Source organism: Lathamus discolor, chromosome 1 (assembly GCF_037157495.1).
Source record: "Lathamus discolor isolate bLatDis1 chromosome 1, bLatDis1.hap1, whole genome shotgun sequence".
In the NCBI taxonomy this organism is placed as follows: domain Eukaryota; kingdom Metazoa; phylum Chordata; class Aves; order Psittaciformes; family Psittacidae; genus Lathamus; species Lathamus discolor.
The window spans coordinates 82,400,640-82,419,498 of NC_088884.1; the positions used below are offsets into that span (position 1 = coordinate 82,400,640).

General features: G+C 38.5%; 1 protein-coding gene across 5 annotated transcripts in view; it reads right to left on the bottom strand.

The window, feature by feature from the left end:
- Window positions 1-2,323: 2,323 nt before the first annotated feature.
- Window positions 2,324-18,859, bottom strand: part of LMO3 (LIM domain only 3) — a 61,805-nt gene continuing 45,269 nt past the window's right edge. For all 5 annotated transcript variants that reach the window (XM_065665153.1, XM_065665151.1, XM_065665150.1 and 2 more), the window contains 2 exons: window positions 12,182-12,307; window positions 2,324-3,186 (listed from right to left, as the gene is read on the bottom strand). In XM_065665153.1, the coding sequence (XP_065521225.1) occupies window positions 3,081-3,186; window positions 12,182-12,307 (232 nt within the window). In that variant the 3' untranslated portion in view covers window positions 2,324-3,080. The remainder of the gene's footprint in view (window positions 3,187-12,181; window positions 12,308-18,859) is intronic.

Below are 18,859 nucleotides of genomic sequence, written 5' to 3' on the forward strand. Positions count from 1 at the left end.
CAGATCTTAGATGTTTATGTGAATAAGATATAAGAGCTTAAAGTGCTTAAAGCAATGCTGCACCATCACAGCACTTAAAACAAGTATATCAATCAACATTTCTTTATCCTTATGTCAATTAAGTTTGATAGAATGGTGAAGCTCGTATTTTCTCCATAACAGGATCACCCTCTTCTTCCCCACTTTGAGTATATGTCCCAAAACACAGGTGTGCACATGTAACATGGCATGTAACAATAAGCCACTATTTTCCCATTCCACTCTTTTAATTTACACCATAGAGAGGTGAGTGGTGGCACTTTGTGGTAATGAGAGAGTGCTTTAGCATTTACAGCTCTCTTTGTGTGTAATTGCCTTCTTCCCCGACAAAGCCTTTCATTGGTTTAGTTGGTTTTGGTGCTCTCCTGCCTCAGATCTATGGTTACCTAATGCACATATGAATGCTCTCCTTCTCCGAAAATGCTACTGCATGCATAGCTCTTGGTTTTCTGACGAGCCAAAAATGCTTTACAAAAGCAGTGTATGCATTAGCCCTGTTTGGCACACAGGGTCAACTGAGGCACAGAGAAGTTGAGTGACTTGCAAGCTTACAGCAAGTCAAAGGCAGAACCAAGGTCCCTTCTTTCCTGTTCCCCACCCCTATTTCTGAACCAGGAATTTCTATCCAGTCTACTCATGGAAAACAGAAGAGAGATCTTTCTAACTGAAAGACACAGCAAGGGCTGCAGGAAAATATTGAGACTGGAGTAAAAATGAGATGAATCTTTCTTTTTTTGGCCATCCTCACCTTCATGGAAAAGACAACTTGTTTATTGCACTTAAAGTAGATTTGGAAGAGCCTAATAGTACCTCTGACATCAACTGTTTCGTCATCCAAAAGACATTAAGGGACTGTAGAATGAAGTGGAAGAGAGACTTGTGCTCAAGGTTAGGAAGGAAGATAGTCCACAAAATAGGGCTAAATTTAATTTGAAAAATTATGTGGAGCTATTTCTTCTGATTAACAAGAATAGCTTGAGGTGTGGTTGCATTTCTTACTGGTCTTGTATGAGTCAAAGTCAAGCGTTGTGAGCCATGCTTATTTTTAAAAGTGTTCACAGCCAGAAACAAAACCACATGGTAACAACAGTCATTAGAACTAAATATCAATTTCTAAGTCAAACCACTGTGCAGTGTACTCCAAACCATATGCTAGAGGAATTACCCCACTGCATTACAAAGTTTCTTCCACCATCCCCAGGAAACACATGTTGAAATTGTGTAACAGGACAGGAAGAGCAGGGAAAGACAGCACTCAACTTCAGCAGAGGTGAGCATTCATAGTCTATATAAAAACAATGAGCTCGGCTTCATAGCAACATATGGCATAGTGGGTTTCTTCTCTTTCCTTCCTGTTTTTCTCTTTTTTCCCCTTAATGTTGTTTAAAATGCAGGCTGTTTCCCAGCAAGATAGATTACAGTACCAAACAGAAAAGAATTAAATATGCATTCAACAACTTTTTAAACATTCATCCTGCTTTCCTTTGCCAAACACCTGTAAGTTCTGTCAGGGGCATGAGCACTTAGGGACATCCTGCTGATGCAGTAGCTTCATGGCTTTAAAAACAGAGGTCCACCTCTCCTAGAAAATAGACTGACTGCCAGCAGTAGCTGTCAGCAGTGATTCCACCTCTGTCCGAAGGACTTTAATTGCTAGTATTGATAGGACAAAGCTGTAGGATGCTGGCAGGAACAGCAAAGTACCTGTGCAGTCAAAGTGTGGTCACTCTCACTTTCTGTATCAGTATTTCAAAGTTTTGTCCCATCTACAACAGCATTTAAATTACCTTCAGCATTCATGGAGGTGCGTAATTAGTAACCAGTCACTCTCCTAGTGTCAGCTCAGGGTCATTTCCTTCATGTAAACATGCCCTCAGAGGGGGCTGTTTAGGGTGCCTTCTACTTTCACTTTTTTCCAGGGTTTGTTGAGGACATAACCCCGGAAAACTTTATGGAGTTAAGCCCTGGTTAAAAAAAAAAGAAAACCACAACAAAACCAAAAACAAAAGAAAAAAGGAAGAGAGACAGAGAGAGAGCCCCAAATTTTAAGAACTTTAAAAAATTTATATAACCAGAAGTCCTCTCCTGTTCCCCTCCCCCCAAATGAAATGATTTCAGAAAATAACATATATTTTTTTTAATATATATATAAAATAAGATAACCAGAGGCACTGGTTTGCATTAGGGCTTAATTTCCAGCTAAATTAATAATAAAATACAGGCATTTTGAATGCCTATGGGGCATAAAAGCAGTGCCCAAAATCATTAACTTTTGCACCTTTTATAATATATCCCAAACCGGTCAGATATGTTTTGCAAAATTTTGTAGTAAAATAAAAGTGCTCTTTAAGGAAAATCTATTCAATTAAACAGCAGATGCTTAACCCCTGAAAAATAGAGGCTTATAACAGAAGTGCTGATAGACCCTTAACCACAGCATCATTAGCAGCAGGTGCTGCTAGAGTTATTAGTTTTCTAAATAGTTTTAATGTAAACAGTATTCTTAAGCTCTAAGTGTAGAATAATGGTTGGGATTTGCTCTTTAATGCTTTTTACTAGAAAGATACAGCTCATTTAAAATAGCTGGTAGATACAGAAAGCATAAATATACAGTAAGTTTAGACACTGATTGTACTAAATGCAACAATACAAAGAAGCAAACAGGAACACAAATGGTAACACAATAAAACTGTATTACATTTGTGCTTCAAATATTACAATACATTATATACAATAGTCCAAAATAAACATCTCATGCCAAATGACACAAAAAGAAACAAAAAACCCAAACAAACCAAAAACCCCAAGAGCAAGCAAAAAGAATCCAGCTGTATGTACAGTACCTTTTTAATTAACATTCAACTCTGAACTGGAGCAATTTTCACTACATACAGATGCAGTCCGCCTTTTATTTCACGCAACCATTCTGTCTCCCTATATCTATGCTATTCAGTAGGTTCCTGTGTCATTTCTTATATACATGTTGAGCAAAAAAGATAAAAGAACATAGTGCTTTGTATTCTTAATGATGTGGCATCAGATCAGCGAACCTGGGGTGCATAACCTTCTTTCATTAAACCCTCCTCATAGTCTGTTTGGCACAGAATCATGTTGTTCTTCAGGAAAAATTTGTCTCCAACGCAAAACCTGAAATTACAATAATAAAGGGGGAAAAAAAAAAGATAATGTCAGGATGAATGATGTGATATGACCTTACACATAAGGACTGTATAACAAGTGTTCACGGTTTTGTTGTAGTGACCGTGCGGCTCACACCTCTGCTGTCTGTCGCAGCGCGCACAGGCACATGTGTCTTTCACGTACATGAAAGCCCAGCAGAGGAATCGCTCTGGTATCAGAATTAATCCTGTGTTTTCAACAACATCTAGTGCATTCAAGCGCTTTTTCTTCCCCAGCCAATGGCTTCATTCAGATCCCACCGAACACTGTGGGAGTCTTGCATCAGGTCAGGAGCACACAGATAAAACAGAATTAATATCCCAGGCTACTGAGTTGAGTGAAAAGCAAATGTCCTGCTTTCACAAAAATCAGAAGGAAAACAAAATGATCATGTGCTGTAGAAAGCTCATCTGAGATACGTTACATCTGTGCAGGCATACAGTAAGAATTTCTTGTTATATTCCAGTTGGTTATCTTACTAGAATTGATTTAAACCAACAATTCTAAGAACTGTTTCTAGCATACACACAACTTTACGTATATTGTGGTACAAACTAGACACACACAGGCAGGTAGGCAGAGAAACCGTTTTCTTTTTTCTTGTAGAAGCTGATTATAAATTTAGTTACTGGGCTAACTGCTCCCTCTCTTGTGGTATCAGTATACCTACCTTGTTATACTATTGTGAGCATCAGAATGACCTGATTGCTACAAAACGCCACTGAGGTATTTCATTTGATTTTCTCTGACGAGTAGGAAAGTCATGTGATGTTAACGCTCCTGGCTGGGTACTGGCTTCAAACTTTGAGCAAAGTAGGATTTCCCAGCTAAGCAATATACTTGAGTATAAGAAGGCTCTTCACTGACACCCTCAACCCTTCCTCCTGACAAAGCTGATCTTCTTGAAGATACTTAGGGAGCAAGTGAATAGGGCCAATGCATAGAAACGAGTTTCCTTAGTGACTGCCTTGGCAGGGTTACGTGCCTTTGTTTATAGTGAACTCTGCAGCTATAAAATATATTGGGAGGCACTGCTCACATTATTCCAATTAAAATGAAAGAAAGTAACCTAAATGAACCCCTTAACACTGATGTGAATAAATGAAACCAGTTTCTAGCAGCTAATTATGGATCTCACCACATAAAGTATTGTTTAATGTGTAATGGATTATAATGTCCTTTTTTGTATAATTTCCAAATGGTGACATCTTGGACATAATTAGGGTCAGATATAAATGCTTGTGTTGTTTACGGTAGATTTAACAGCAGAGTAGCTATGGGAATAGCTGTATATGTATTTAATTGTAACAATTTAACCTTCAAATAGTGGTGCCTGCTGTAGTTGACCCAGTAAAACTATGTAAATGACACAGGTTGACCCGCCTGACCTCTGATAGTGGTCTGTCTTTATCAGATAGTCAATTTCTAACGATGTTCAAGCAGAATTCTTGGTGAATTGTCACAGATTAAATTGTGTATGGAAAGCAGTCCTTTAATGTTTTGTGAAGGTGGAGGTTTAAATGAGTAGCAGTTGGACTGATTTACATTTGTGAAGATTGGAATGCTAGACAAACAGTGAACCCATTTATTTTCCAACTGGGTAGCTTTGGAAATTTATCCTTATGTTAGCTAAATAGATAGAGGGAAAATAGTGTAATAAAAAAGTGGATTGAAAAGAATTAGCTCTGCTCTTAAAGGAAAATTGGTTTGTTTATTTGTGGACTTCTTTTTTCTGTAGGATTACTGCCTGCTGCTGATGATGATTGAAAATAGAGATTATGGAATGATCCTGAAATCTTTAAGTTATTTATGGTCAAGACTCTTTTATAGAATTTGCAGATTCCCGCTATCCTTCCCACCCCAGTCCGGCTATATTAGGCTACTAAGTACACAAAAGTATTTTGAGTAGGTATATTGAAATGCAGAATTCTTGAAGCAAAAAAGTTCTTTGGCAGTTTCTCTGGCTTCCATCTTAAATATCTTTGTTCATCTATAACAGTGCTGACAAAAAGTCTCTTGTGCATCTTTCCAGATTAGGTAAAGGAATGTTAACTCGTGCTAAGAGGTAAAAGTGTTTTCCCCAAAGAAGTCACATTAAAAAAAAAAAAGTCCTTCTTAGATGAACATATAGATTAATATGGACTAAAGCAGGGGAAGCTGTGTATTGTGACACATCATCCATTACCTTTTGCCCACAGATTACCGATAGGGAATGAGTGTGAGATGTCTGTCCAGCTGTGCCCACAACATCAGAGGAATATTACACAACAGGGCATCTCTCCTTGTGGGTCAGGTCCTCTGATCACCCAGCAGAAAGCACTAACTCTGAGCTATGAATGTTATTCAGCTACATATTCTGTTGCGTTCCAGTGCAATACAGAGCTTAGCAGACTAATTTGCTTAAAATATTTTGTAAATTAAAATTATGCTGCTGTAGTGCAAGTCACTTACACAGTAACACTTGATATTTGATACTGCTTGCATCAAAACCCTGGCTGAAAGGATTTTGTTTCTCAGCCCTCAAAGAAGTGCCACGGTTTGAATTAAACTACAACAGCTACACAAGGGAGTCAGGATGCCTTTCCCAATAAAAAGTGTCAATGCCTTTTGCTTTTGCTATGTTAATATGTCGAGCTAGAAATGCTCTACCTATGTCTACATGGCATTTGACAGCTTTATGCATGAGTAGCTTTAAACATACACAGTTCCACAAATCATTTACCTTCCAAGTATACAGCTGGCTTGTGGAGAGGCTGCCAGTGGCCTGTCTAGACATGCTTGGCTGTGTGATAACCTGTGCGGTGGGGGTCTGTCTGCATGCTAAGACATCCTCTGGGTTCATATGGGGCTGCGTTTGCATGCTGGGTTGATACTCTGTGCCTTGGGGAAAACCTGTTCCTTACGATACTTACAGTCCAAATTCTGAAACCATTTTCATATTGTGCAAGTTCAGCAACCAAAGCACATTGGCAGAGACTGATGCTGAGACCTGTGTGTGCCCCTGGGTATCAAATGTGTGAATTATGCACTCATTCATTAGGTGACAAAGAAGTAAGCATCAGGTGAAAAATATATTAATGTGGCATGTTAGCTCCCAAGTACAATGAGATAAGGAAATTGGACAGATGAATTATGACGAATTCTGTCCATCCACACTTTTAGCCTTATTTGACTCTCAGAAGCAGATTTAGCCTCTTCTGAAATCAAAGATTTACATCTTACAACTACTTCAGATTGGTTTTGAAAACTCAAGGATTTAAACCTGGCTCAGCTTTAACATGGAAGGATAAATTCAAGCCTAGCCTTTGACCTCTGGCAAGTGTTGTGTGGTTTTTGTTTACTGTTGTTTTTTGGGTTTTGTTTCTGGGTTTTTATACGGAATTGGCACAGGATTTAAATCACAGTTTGGCCAGGTGTATCAAATGGAATCTAGGAGCATATTAAGATGCCATTGGGTTAAGAGTATATAAAGAGGCAAGACTATTACTTTTCTAGCAGGTAAGATGAACGGGGAAAAAATATACAATAGACTGCATTAACATGCCAGATTGGACTTACAACCATAAATTGGTAATAGTACTTTTGACACGACCGTGACATTAGTAGAATGGCCATTATAATTAACTTACGTCCTAGAACTCCTGTCATATTTTACAATGGCAAAAGGAAGGGCACTTATATTACAAAATGACCTCTGTTATCACCTTGTTTGGAAGGGAAAGGTGTGCCTAGACTGATCACAAGAAGCATAAAACTTCAGTTTTGAGAAATAGCTATTTATTGTTCAGAACATGTATTTAAGGAGATCTCACTGCTGTCTGTCATCTTTTCTGACGTACAGGACATGTGTCAAGGTACCAAAGACTTCTTAAAAAAGCAAGATAAAAGTTTCTGTGAATGAAGATGAGTGTGAAGTGCCTCCTCTGGTAATGTCAGATCTTTGCTGTTGCAGAAAGAAACAGAATCTGGAAGCATTTAATTGATTTATTCTAGGATAAAGAAAGCTCAGACTTACCACACCCATACCCTTCCCCTCTGCTTTGTGCAGTCATTGATGTAACTTGTCCTCTGCTTTTCCTCCTCTCCTCTTTTTTCGTAAAAGTCCTTTGAGTTTCCGGTATAACTCGAATTAATGTTAACCTAAACGCACCACTAAGAGAACAAAGCCTCTCTTTTACACCACAGTTCATCAGTCCACACCTATAGTTTACTAATCCTAAGGTTCTGCCAAAATGTCCATTTATTGTCAAAGGCTGGAAAGTGGGACCTGTGCCTGGGTTTCTATATTTTCACCAGTACATTAGGATTCACACAGAATCCTAGTTCAACTTAAGACAAACCTCAACTTGGCATCGTATTCATTTAGCATTTTTTTTTAAACAGGCATTGAAAATGTATTAATTTTTATTCTAAATTGAGAGACATTAAGTGAAAATAAGCAGTATCCAGGTCGTCAGAATTTACAAAATGACCACTCACGCAAAAATCCAATGTTGTATTTGAAATAAGGGTGCCCCTGGCATTGCATTCACTCCCTCCTGCCTGACAGAGAACAAAGGCAACATTGTGTGGGCATTTTACAGTTTAAACTGGAGGTAAGTGTTTACAGCTACATCAGGACACTGATTTGAATGAGTGTGTAACTATTTTCAGTCCAATTCCCATTAAAATAAAGGGTACTTTGGATAGAAATAAAGCACAGTTGATTTAAACACCCTTCGGTGATAGCAGATGGGGCTTTTAAGCCATACCCTGAGTTGACTACAAACGTCAGAGAGAAAATATCTCAGAAGTACGAAACAAGCTGCTAAAGCAGCCGACACAGTGAAAGGAAGGACATGAAAACTCCAGAAAGTGGGAAAGCCGAAGGCAGACTGACATCATCACCGTAGTCAAAAGCATCAAGCAAAGACACAGCTGAGCCCACTTGCAAGAATTTCCACTCCATTTTGCTAGTCACACACATGCAACCTGACAATGTGTGAAAGCCAGTGTCTGTTTACAAGTTTATTTTTCCAGCTGTTTCCATTCCACCCCCCTGCCTTTAAATTTAATGCAGAAATTAACTGTATTGAGGCTACTGCCAATGTGAGGTGAAGTGCTTCTGAGGAGAAGTTTAGTATGTTTACAGAGAAGAAAAGGAAGCACAAATGGTATTGAGATGACTGTCACTGAGCTCTGTGTGTATTTAGGAGACGGAAAAACTTCAAATTAGGAGTAAGCTGGACAGAAACATGAAAGATAAGGGGATGCTAAAACCTTTAGGCTAGGAGCTTAATGTTCACAAAATCCCTACAGCTTTAAACATCAGTGTCAATAAAAAAATGGAGAAAATATGTCAAAACTGGCTGGAGGAACAACTGAATCCTAGAGCTGAATAGTTTTAACAAAATGAAAATATGAGACAGTGCCTATTTGATACCAGGGGACTAGGCTTGGTGGCTCAGGAGAGCTCCTTCAGTCTTGTCTCTGTCTACAGTCCTGTCTATAGTCTGTCTTCCTAGGATGCCATATGTGAGATAATGCATTTTTCTTCTCATTTTGAAAATGTAGCCTTCAGGAGGATGATAAAAGGGGACAGGAACATTATGAGGTATTTCAGAGGTTGCTGATGGCGTGAACAGAAGTCCGCTGAAATTAATGGGGTCTAACTACCATCCACACAGATTTGAGCTGCATGGCGAGTTGTAGATACTCAAAAATGATAAAGCAAACAGTGAATGTGTACATAAAAGCAGAAAAATCACCAAGTCTTTCACAAAAAGCAGTAGCCAAAAAAGGGCAGGCCTCTCTCTCACTGTGCCAGGATCAGCTATCTAAAGGGTAGGAATATATGGGTCATACCATAGCAAGCCTGAAGAACAGCTCCCCACCAAGGACTGGTGAGATGTGGGTTCATATAATTATTAGCTGGCTTGGAAGGCAGGAAGGGCTGGAAGGAGCAACCAGGCACAGAACATCAGAAAAAAATCAGTGTTGGCTAAGACAGAAGTTTTTTAATTTAAATTTTAAAAAATGCTTTATTCTAGTCATGAACACTGCATATATTTGGCTAGGAAAACACCTAAATGGTAGGTGATAACTGAAAATCTGAAATATGGAACTGAACAGAAAGCTTTATGTACTCTGCAGTTATACTCCAGATATGTTGTACTTTTATTGGTATACAGAATGACCCAAAGCATTTAAAATTTAATGGGGAAAGAGAATATGAATGTGGGGAATAAGGTCAAACATACAGGTCTTGCGATAGCTGGTGAGCCTTGCTATCTCTTGGATATTGCTAATGTGCTTGTAAATAAAAATATTCTCTTCAATACATTCTGCATTAGGGAGAGTGGCTGGAGTGAAAGAGCTGACCTAAGACCCCTCAATAACATTATTTTGCATACGAAAGGGAGGCATGGAATAAATAAATAAAGTCAAACTGCCATCTTACAAACTCATCCTCACTCAGGATCTGCCGTTTGTTTTTGATTAGCTTAACTAGAGGAAGAAGAAAAGATCCTGACAAGGGCAACAGAAATTATTAATGGCGTGGTGGCTGACAAGAGTATTCAGTTTAAAAGAAAAGAGAAAGAGGTTTCATAGATACTAGAAAATTCCAAAACTGGTGATGGGTCAGGTGTCTAGCATTCCTGTTTGTTTTTTTTTTTATGCAAGTAATGAAAATCCAAAGATTTAAAGCTATTTATTAATGAAAGAATGCAGTCAGTGGGATGCTTTGCCATAGGAACTACAGAAGAGCTATGCTGGAGCATCCATGAAATAGGGTTTATTAAAAAAACAACAGAATTAATTCTTCAAAGTGCCACCAGCCCCGAATTGTGAGAAAGAAAGGTACTCTACAAGCAGACTGTTTTATTAGGCTCCATGAGAGCTACTGCAATATAATCAGGATTAGGGCCACTTTCGAGAATCTCTGAAATTCTTTGAAACTTCTGGAACTGTTCCCTGTTTTGACTAGATGAACGAGATTGTATTTCAGGTAAATCAATTCTTTTGTTCCCAGCCTAAGTCTCCTGTAAGACTATTTCAGCAACCCTTTGCCCAAACTACATGCAAAGTAAAAATCAAATAAAAGACTAGATTGAAGGCTCAGGAATGACAAGCATAAGAATTATTAAATATCCCAGGAAAGCTCTGTTTCAGAAGCATCTAACAGCACTTTTCCAGAGAGATCAGTGGCCTTAGGGCACAGTATGGAGTATATTAGCTGCAAAGTGAAATTGTACATTAGTTCACACTTGTAAAGGTAAAAGAGGAATATTAAAAATATAATCACAGCAGCTCCGCTTTCTGGTGGGGAGGAGGAGAAAAAGGAAGTCCACTTCCGCAGATCCAAGAGTGCTAACTATGATGAAAATCTTTTGCACTCCAGGTAACAAACACTGTCGTCTTTGCTTGACTGATGAAGATTAGCTGACTTCTTACATTAAAGAAGTTTGTCTTGTATGGGCTGAAGTGACAAGACAATAACTAAGTGCTAATTGTGCATAACCAGCACTAAAGATATGCAGCCCCATTATGGCATGTAATAAATGAAGCGAACAACAGAAATATATTAGGTACTTTAATAATGATACTAGAACCATGGTTTGAAAAAATAAAGGGATGTGAAGGGTTTAAGAAATGAGACCTGGGAGTGTGCGTGTGTTTTACTTCAGTGGGTACTACAGGAGGCTCTGCCTGCCCTGCTCAGAATACAGCCTCTTAGTTCTGTGGCAAGACAAAATTGATATCAGACTTTAAATAGCATTAGAACCTATAATTACTTTGCATTATTATATAGTTTAAGCAGTGGTTATTACTTGCCTGGTATTTTAATTTCCCATGCAACATGATGAAAAAGGTCAATTTGGCTTTTTTAAAAGAGCATAATTGTACTGTGCTACACTTATTAGCAGCTGTACATTTTATGGTCCTTTAGGGATGTTTGATTTTTAAATGACTGCAGTGTTACAAAATAAGACACTGTAGGACAAGGTGAGTTAACAAAGCTTATTTAAAGCTGTGTCTAACTTTGTTGTGTTGAGACTATTATCTTTCTAATTTTTTGTTAATGTAAATCTTGTGTTTCTTCCCACTTGAAAATGAAAAAAATGAATGCTATACAACATTACATGATCTAAATAGGATCATGTAGTAACTGAAAAATAACTGAAAATAATAGGCACATTAAAGAGCAGACATAATTGGTTCTCTCATTTCCTAGACCTTATAGAAGTCACTGGCAAAGTGGCCAGTAGCTGTTGTGGAGTCAGAAATGGAGCTCTGGGTTAAATCTCTGGCGCGGTTTGGCCACCAGGATGAATGTAGTTGCTGTAAGTTCAACTGTATTTAGGTCTCAAAAATGAAATTGTTATAATTTTACCATTTTTGACACATGTTCTGCAACTGTAGCATATGGGTGATGCTTCAGAATAAAGTGTCAGGTTTGGGTCCTTGGCATTGTTATAACCTGCCATTAGGCTATGGAAATAAAAATATGGCATAGGAAGTCCAATGCTGCTACTGAGAAAATGGTGGAACAACATCTTTAAAATTTAAATAATTACAGCTCTGGCAACAGGAAGAAACAATATGTACTTTAGAAGAACTACATGTGATAAAAATGAAGAATTAAAGTGAAATTAATGACAAATGATACTGCTACGGTCTTCTGCAGAAAAGGATCTCTAAATCCTTTATGAATATTAATTAATTAAACTTGACAGACAGCTTTTTGAAGGAGAGGAAGTAACATTACTCTTTTTTACTGATGCTGGATTTGAGGCACAAAAAGTTTTCTGGCCAAGGTCATGAAAGATGTTCTGTATCAGTCCCAGGATAAGTATTCAGGTCTTACTCTCAATCTTGGGTTTCCATAACTGGTAGATGTTTCTTCCTCGCTTGAATGTATGCCTGCATCAGTGCCGAATTAGCACTTAGCTCATGGAACAGACCCAAGAAATTCTCTTACCTCTGATTACAAAGTTGACACGCAAAACAATCCAGGTGATAAACATTGTCCTTTGCTCTCATCACCATTTCAAAAGCAGGTATGAGCTTACTGCAGGCAGCACAGTTTCCTGTAACGCCAAATAACCTGAAGATACAGAAAGAAATATATTCCTGAAGATGGTTAACTGAAAAGAAAACCACACTTTCTTTTTTTATACACACACACCCACACCCTTCCCTCTCCCCTTGTAGGCTTTGACTGACTTTGCAGCACACTTTCCTTTGGAAAGGCTGGTCTTTAGTGGGACAAGTCTACGCAATTTACAGCACAAAGGCATAGTCTTTTTATGCCAGAGAGCTTTATGGAGCAGCAACAGCCTAATATTGCACCTATTGTGACATTATTTTTTTCTACAGGTCATACAAACCTTTCTTGATAAAAGAAACATCTTATTAAACCAAACAAAGAAATAGTAAAAGCATTAGGGATGTTACATAACTGTGCAGACAGAGGTCAAGCTGTGTGTGTACACATGGGAAGAGACTTCTGCTTGGATCCTCCCATACAGATGAGAGCCACATAACCTTGGCTTTTGGTGCTATTTATTATTAAAACACACTTTAGCTAGAAAAGAAATAACACTTGAAAAAGCCAATATTCTTTGTATTTTTGACATCTAGTGCTAAAAGCTTTACCACTATTATTAAAAGAACATTTTATGAACAAGTCATTTCGATCGTCAGAAAGCATTAGTGGTTCATGCACCTTACAACCCTATACCATAGTTATTGCTATGATTATGTTATTCAGGTAGCACATTAAAGTAAATGAGGCTGTAAACTATATATAGTCACATCAGTAGTAGAAGTATAAAATACTGCAAGAACAATACGAAATGCTGTTTTTGCCAAACATCTATGTAATTTTTTTTTTAAATTCTCTTTGTTAAAGATTTTTCAATACTTTTCAAGTGGGTGCATTACACAAAAATAATAACCCCAACATACATATGCATCCTTTTGTGACATGGAAGGATTATAATGAACAAGAAAAAATATGTTAGCTCTACATGGCAGCAATCTTTGAAACGAAGTTTATTTAAACTACTTAATAGTTGTGATGGATTATTAAAAGTAATGCTCTGCTTGCGCATAGCAGTTAATGCTGTTTTTAACTATGAAGCACACTAGATAAAAACGCCACATCTGCCAGTTTTCTTTTTTTCCTCAACATCAGGCTGACAGCAGAAAAATATAATGGCTCTCAAGGGAAACACCAAATTAAAAGCAGTTCTAAACTAATGAATTCAAAGGTGCTCTGTAGAAAATTCAGTTTGGTAACATAAAAATGAACACAGTTTTTAATCACATCCCTCCATTTTACTGGATTCTATGGGTTACCAACAAGCCTACTTAATTCTGATTCCTTCTGCCTTCTGCTTCTACTGAAGGTGTGCTGCCTAAATAAAACCTGCCTGTTTATATATAACTTTGTGACCCTTTTTCTCCTGTCTGAAAGGCTGGTTGCCGTGCTTACTGGAAGAAGTCCTGGGACAAGGCCATCTTCATCAGCTTTTGTTTGAATTACTCAAGTCAACTTCTGTTGAGTCTTGTTACTAAACCTATAGATTATTTCAACAGATTATAAATATTCCCTTTGTAAAACATTCTGTTTCAGTTCTATCTCCACCATGCCTGGGTTTCACCAAGGTTATTTAAAACCCATTCAGACTTTCATTCCTTTTCTCTAAGAAGGACACAAGACTCAGTTGCCTTCCACTGGCTTTGGATTAGGAAAGACAATACCCATGGACCAAAGCCCCAGCTCTTTTTTCCTTCATATCTATGTAGAAGATGATGGCAGTTTAGCTGTACTAGGAAAGCAGATTGGGCCGCAAAAGGTACTAAGGACTGTAGGTACATAGTTATTTTATATGGCTACAGTAAAAGGAAAGTCAGGCTTTAAGGCTCTACAACAGCAACGCTTAAAAAGCAAACATGAGAACGGCCCTGCTGCCTTCAAGCTCAGTGTGGAGGGATGAGACAGAACCCCAAAGCTTAGGCAGTTTATATGCAACAGCTGAATACTTGAGACGCAGCTCAAGGCTCTTGCTGAGGAAGGTGCTAGGTGCAGGCTGTGTCACCTTCTGCAGGCACGTCCCCTTTGCAGGGGTGTGTCTGTGTGCATGAGAAAGCGGAAATCCATTTCAGCTAGCACTGCGGTTTGCATGTTGTAGAGCAGTGAAACAATTTGGGGTTGTCACTCAGCACTGCGGAGGATGGAGATTTACTGCACCAGAGTCCACTATGTGCAGATTTCTACAGTCCTGAAATGGGAGACCCCCACAGAAGCTGCTTCAGCTGAGCACCAGATACATTAAAAATTTTCAATTACGTAAAGGGAAGGAGGCTTTCCTTGGTGTTAGTTCTTCCCCACCACATGCGAAACAAACGTGAGATTTATATTAGCTATTGTTAATTTTGGATAAAGCTGTTTATATGAAGAACATAGTTTTCTCCCATTAATAATAATAATAAAAACCCCACAATGCCATTTTGAAATTCTGGACATAGTTTCCCCCAATTTCAATTGCTCTCGCTCCCTGAGCATTTATCAGCTACCTGATTAGAATTTGTTTCCACACAAACCATTGATCATCAGCCTATTACTAGGCAAATGACAGTTAATTACCCACTACATTAACCACTGGGACCTGAGACCTGCTTCTGCTGCCATCAGTCAACATGATAAATGTGGCAAGTTCAGTAATGCATGGCCAGCCCTGAGCTGCCTGCTATAGTGTGAACAACCCTCAATCTCACTTCCAGGCCCAGGAAAATCTATGGCAATCTGCATAATTACAAGCTCTGGGTTAATAACAGACAAATGATTTGTTGCATCTAAACAAAGTCCTTGGAATGGGCCTGGTCTCCTGTGGCTGCCCGGGCTGCTGTTATGCCACCAGTGTGCTTCCCGCAACAACGTGCACAAAACAGATCTCCGACGCTGTACCCTTCCAATTTGTTGCCCTCCAATTTATGGATTCTGCATATGTGATTTTTAATCATTAAAGAACTCTTGAAGCAATATTATCTTAATTATTCTCTGCTGTAACCAGGGAATTAGGCTTCAGATAAAATTTTCTTCTTCTGTGCACTTTCCCTGCCTCGCTGGAGGCTCCATCAGTTTTCATCTACACCTGGACTCTGAAATTCTAATGATGAATTATTGCCCCTTTTCCTAAGAGGGCGAACCTTACAAGGGAACATTTTACTGAACTGTCAGCTCACAGACTGAGTGCGGAGATGCGGAAATCTGATCTAATTTACTGCAAAACGATGCATTTGTTAGACTTTCTCCTCAGTTTTGTCCAAGGATCAAGAGATCGGTCACGTACTTTGCACAGGAGCATGTACTTTGCACAGCAGTATGTGCACTCAAGTCTCCATATGCCATTTTGTTTTCCTCCCCTCTTCAAACCTGTTACACAAACAAGTTTCTAAAACATACAAATTTTACTACTGGAGAAGAGAAATAGTTTCTTGACAGGCTCTTAGCTGAAGCTGATGCACCAAGCTATGTCTGTTGCTTTGCGTATTTTACAAAAAAAGCAGCAAGGGTTTAATTTCTACTAATACTCACAGCTGCCAGGGACCATTTTGTGCTTTATTTACCATTTTCTCTGTAGTAGGAGAATGCTTAAACTCATTCACGTCTACTTATAGATAATTAGACTATGCCCTAGCTATCTCAGCAGATTAGAAAAGTGATACTTAACTGATTTCACCTAGAAAGAAAAGATGAAAAAATTTAAAAGTACCAGGACAAATCTCTTCCCTTGATATTTTGAACTGACACCTGAATTTTTATATTTATGCCATATATACCACAGCAGAGATTAGAACAACCAGCCATGGCAAAAGCTTTCATTCTTAATGGATTTGACCAGTATGGAACACCCTGCACAGAGCTAAAAAATGAAAGACATGCAGAAGCCCTTCCACAAACAAACCCAAACCTGACATTTTGAGCAGCAAAAAAAAGTATGATTAAGCACCAGCCTATTGATTCTGCTTTGGTAGGTTTACTAAACAGAAACGTGAAGGTTAAGTACTGAGAGATGAGAAAAGGGAAAAAGTTGGGAGGTGAAAGACAAGAGAGGAAAGGAAAAGTGGACAGATAAACAAAAGAGCTGAGAATGTGACTGAACTACACTATAACTGTGAGGCATAAGCTTTCTAGTGGGACCCAATTAAATACTTCGAAATCAATTTCCATCCACTCCTACAGATTTTGGGTGAGGCCCCAAGTAAGGAAGGGGGACATGATTCTCATCATTATCTTAGAAATGCCCCATCACACAACTGCATCGTTAGGCAGAACTGCATACCTGCTGAGATTGAACTGATTTGGGGCAATAATTCCTTGTCAAATTACGTGTGACTTTCACAAGATTTAGTATCTACTGCTGTTGGCTACAGCTGCTCCCACAACCTTCCTTTTTGCTGTTCTTGTTTGACAGCTGTCCCGTGTAAGATCCATTGATTTGCTACCAGCAGCACTCTTTTGCCTACTTTAATTTTGTATTAAAATGTTGTGTGATTTGGATAAGATGTCTGGGTTTCCAGTAGGAGTACAAAATGTCTGTTTGCACAACAGAAAACGAAGGAGAAAAAAACATCTTGAGATTCAGGAATGACAAAACAGACATTAAATGGAATTTCTCCTGTGGCAAAGTAATTACGGACAGTTTCACAGGGTTTCAAATTATTTTTTCTCCTCATTCCCACTACTGGGTTAACTAGGTTCATTAGGGAAAAAATATATATGAGAGCTGAGTTTTAAACCTGCCTTTGCCACTAACTGAGTGGGTGACCCTGGCAACTCACTTAATTTTGGTCTCAATTTATTCGGTACAAGGAGGTGAGACCTAATCTTCACACTGTAATATCCCTGCTAGATACTGTTTCTATAAAAAATTGAAATGCTACTTTCAAAACTCTGTTCTTCACAGTGCATGAGGGATCAAAATAACATACATACAGTGTTTTAAATGTAATCAGACATTTACTGAAACAGACAGTAAGCTTTTTATTTTTCTACTCCCTATCAGGATTGTGTATTATTCAGGATTTCAGTTCAAGCTGTATGCACTGAAAAGCAGAATTTAGCCCTTAGCAAATATTTCAGACAGCATAAGATACTATTTGGAGAAGTATAAACCACATAAAAGAATCTAAAAGTTAATGAGAGAGAGTAAAAATTATCTAAGGATCTAGATTACAAAGCACATTGAGAAACACAGTTTTAGAGAACACGTAATTTTTACATGCTGGGTATTATTTAGATTACTAGATGGAGATTTCTTAGATGTTTCTAAGTGACTTAGGGGCACAAGTACTACTGGCTTTAAATAGTCTATATTCTCTTACTTCCCACAAGATATTTTTGAAAATTCTCCGTGTCAAATTGCAGAGAAAAGGAAGCAGGTATTTGTCCCACATGCATTTTTATGAATGCCCGGAAAACTTGTTTCACTCCCACCCATCCTCCATTCCCTGGAACTGCTTTCTAAACACTCATTGAAAATGAAACATGCTTCTAGTGAAGGGAAGAGGGGAAGCTGCCCCGCTTTGCCTACTGAAGTTAAAACTTGCAAGAGCAGGAGAAATGAGAGCAGAGAGTTCCTATTTACCCTCCTCATCCACAGACCTCCTGACTACACTCACTACTATCCAGTACAGGACTTTTGATGACTCTGCTTGAATTAACTGGTTCAGTAATCAGAAAAGGCCAGTAAAACAGAGAATCCTTAAAAAGAAAGGAAAAAGGTGGGGGGAAAACCGAACACAGGAGAAAATGGACACTTTGAACCAATTCTGGATTCTATCCACATTGCTGTTATGTGTCCGTCTCTAAGTCCCTCTCTTAAAATCTTTTCCTGATGAAAGTGAGATGTCAAAACACGGAAATGCTATGAAGCTGCAGACCAGGATGCTCAACAGATCAAAACACAGAGGTTTTAGCTAGATTTCCAGGACTCCCCAGCTGCAGGTGAGGTGGCCAGATTTCCAGAAAAATCTCAGCTGTTTGGGCACTGAATTATTTTAGAAAATGTAAAATCACAAGTGTCATAGCATGGGAGCAGTCAGATAACATGGTTTAGATGCCCATCCAAATTAGCATAAAGGTTTGTCCCAAATATTAGATACTGCAAAAATAATGAAGAAAAGTCAAACAAAACTGTTCTGTTAGTTTAAGTGTGTTAAGGAAGGCATTCAAACAAAATTGCTGAAGTGTGCTCAAACGTCTACTAAAATGAAAGGCTGATTCAGAGTTTGCCTTGTTTGGTAATGCTGTGAAAAGAGGGTTAGTTTTGCCAAACTAGAGCAGAAAAACCTTTTCACCTCAGTACCCTTCATTTTATTTTAAAAACAAACCCAGACACTGAAGAATTAGCTTGACATTGGAAGTATGCTGATATTCCTAACACTTTCTGCAAGGACACCCTGGAAACTCGGCTCCACTTTGCTGGCGGCAAGCTGTGGTGTATCTCTTGGATCTTTTCTACTAAAACTTTAAGTTGGTAGCCGGATCGTGGGCAGATGGAAATGTGATGGTAGAGCTTGGCTGTAACCGCACAGCGCAGTCACACACTACTTGTCTGAGTGCGTTTTCCTTTCATGTTTAGCTAAC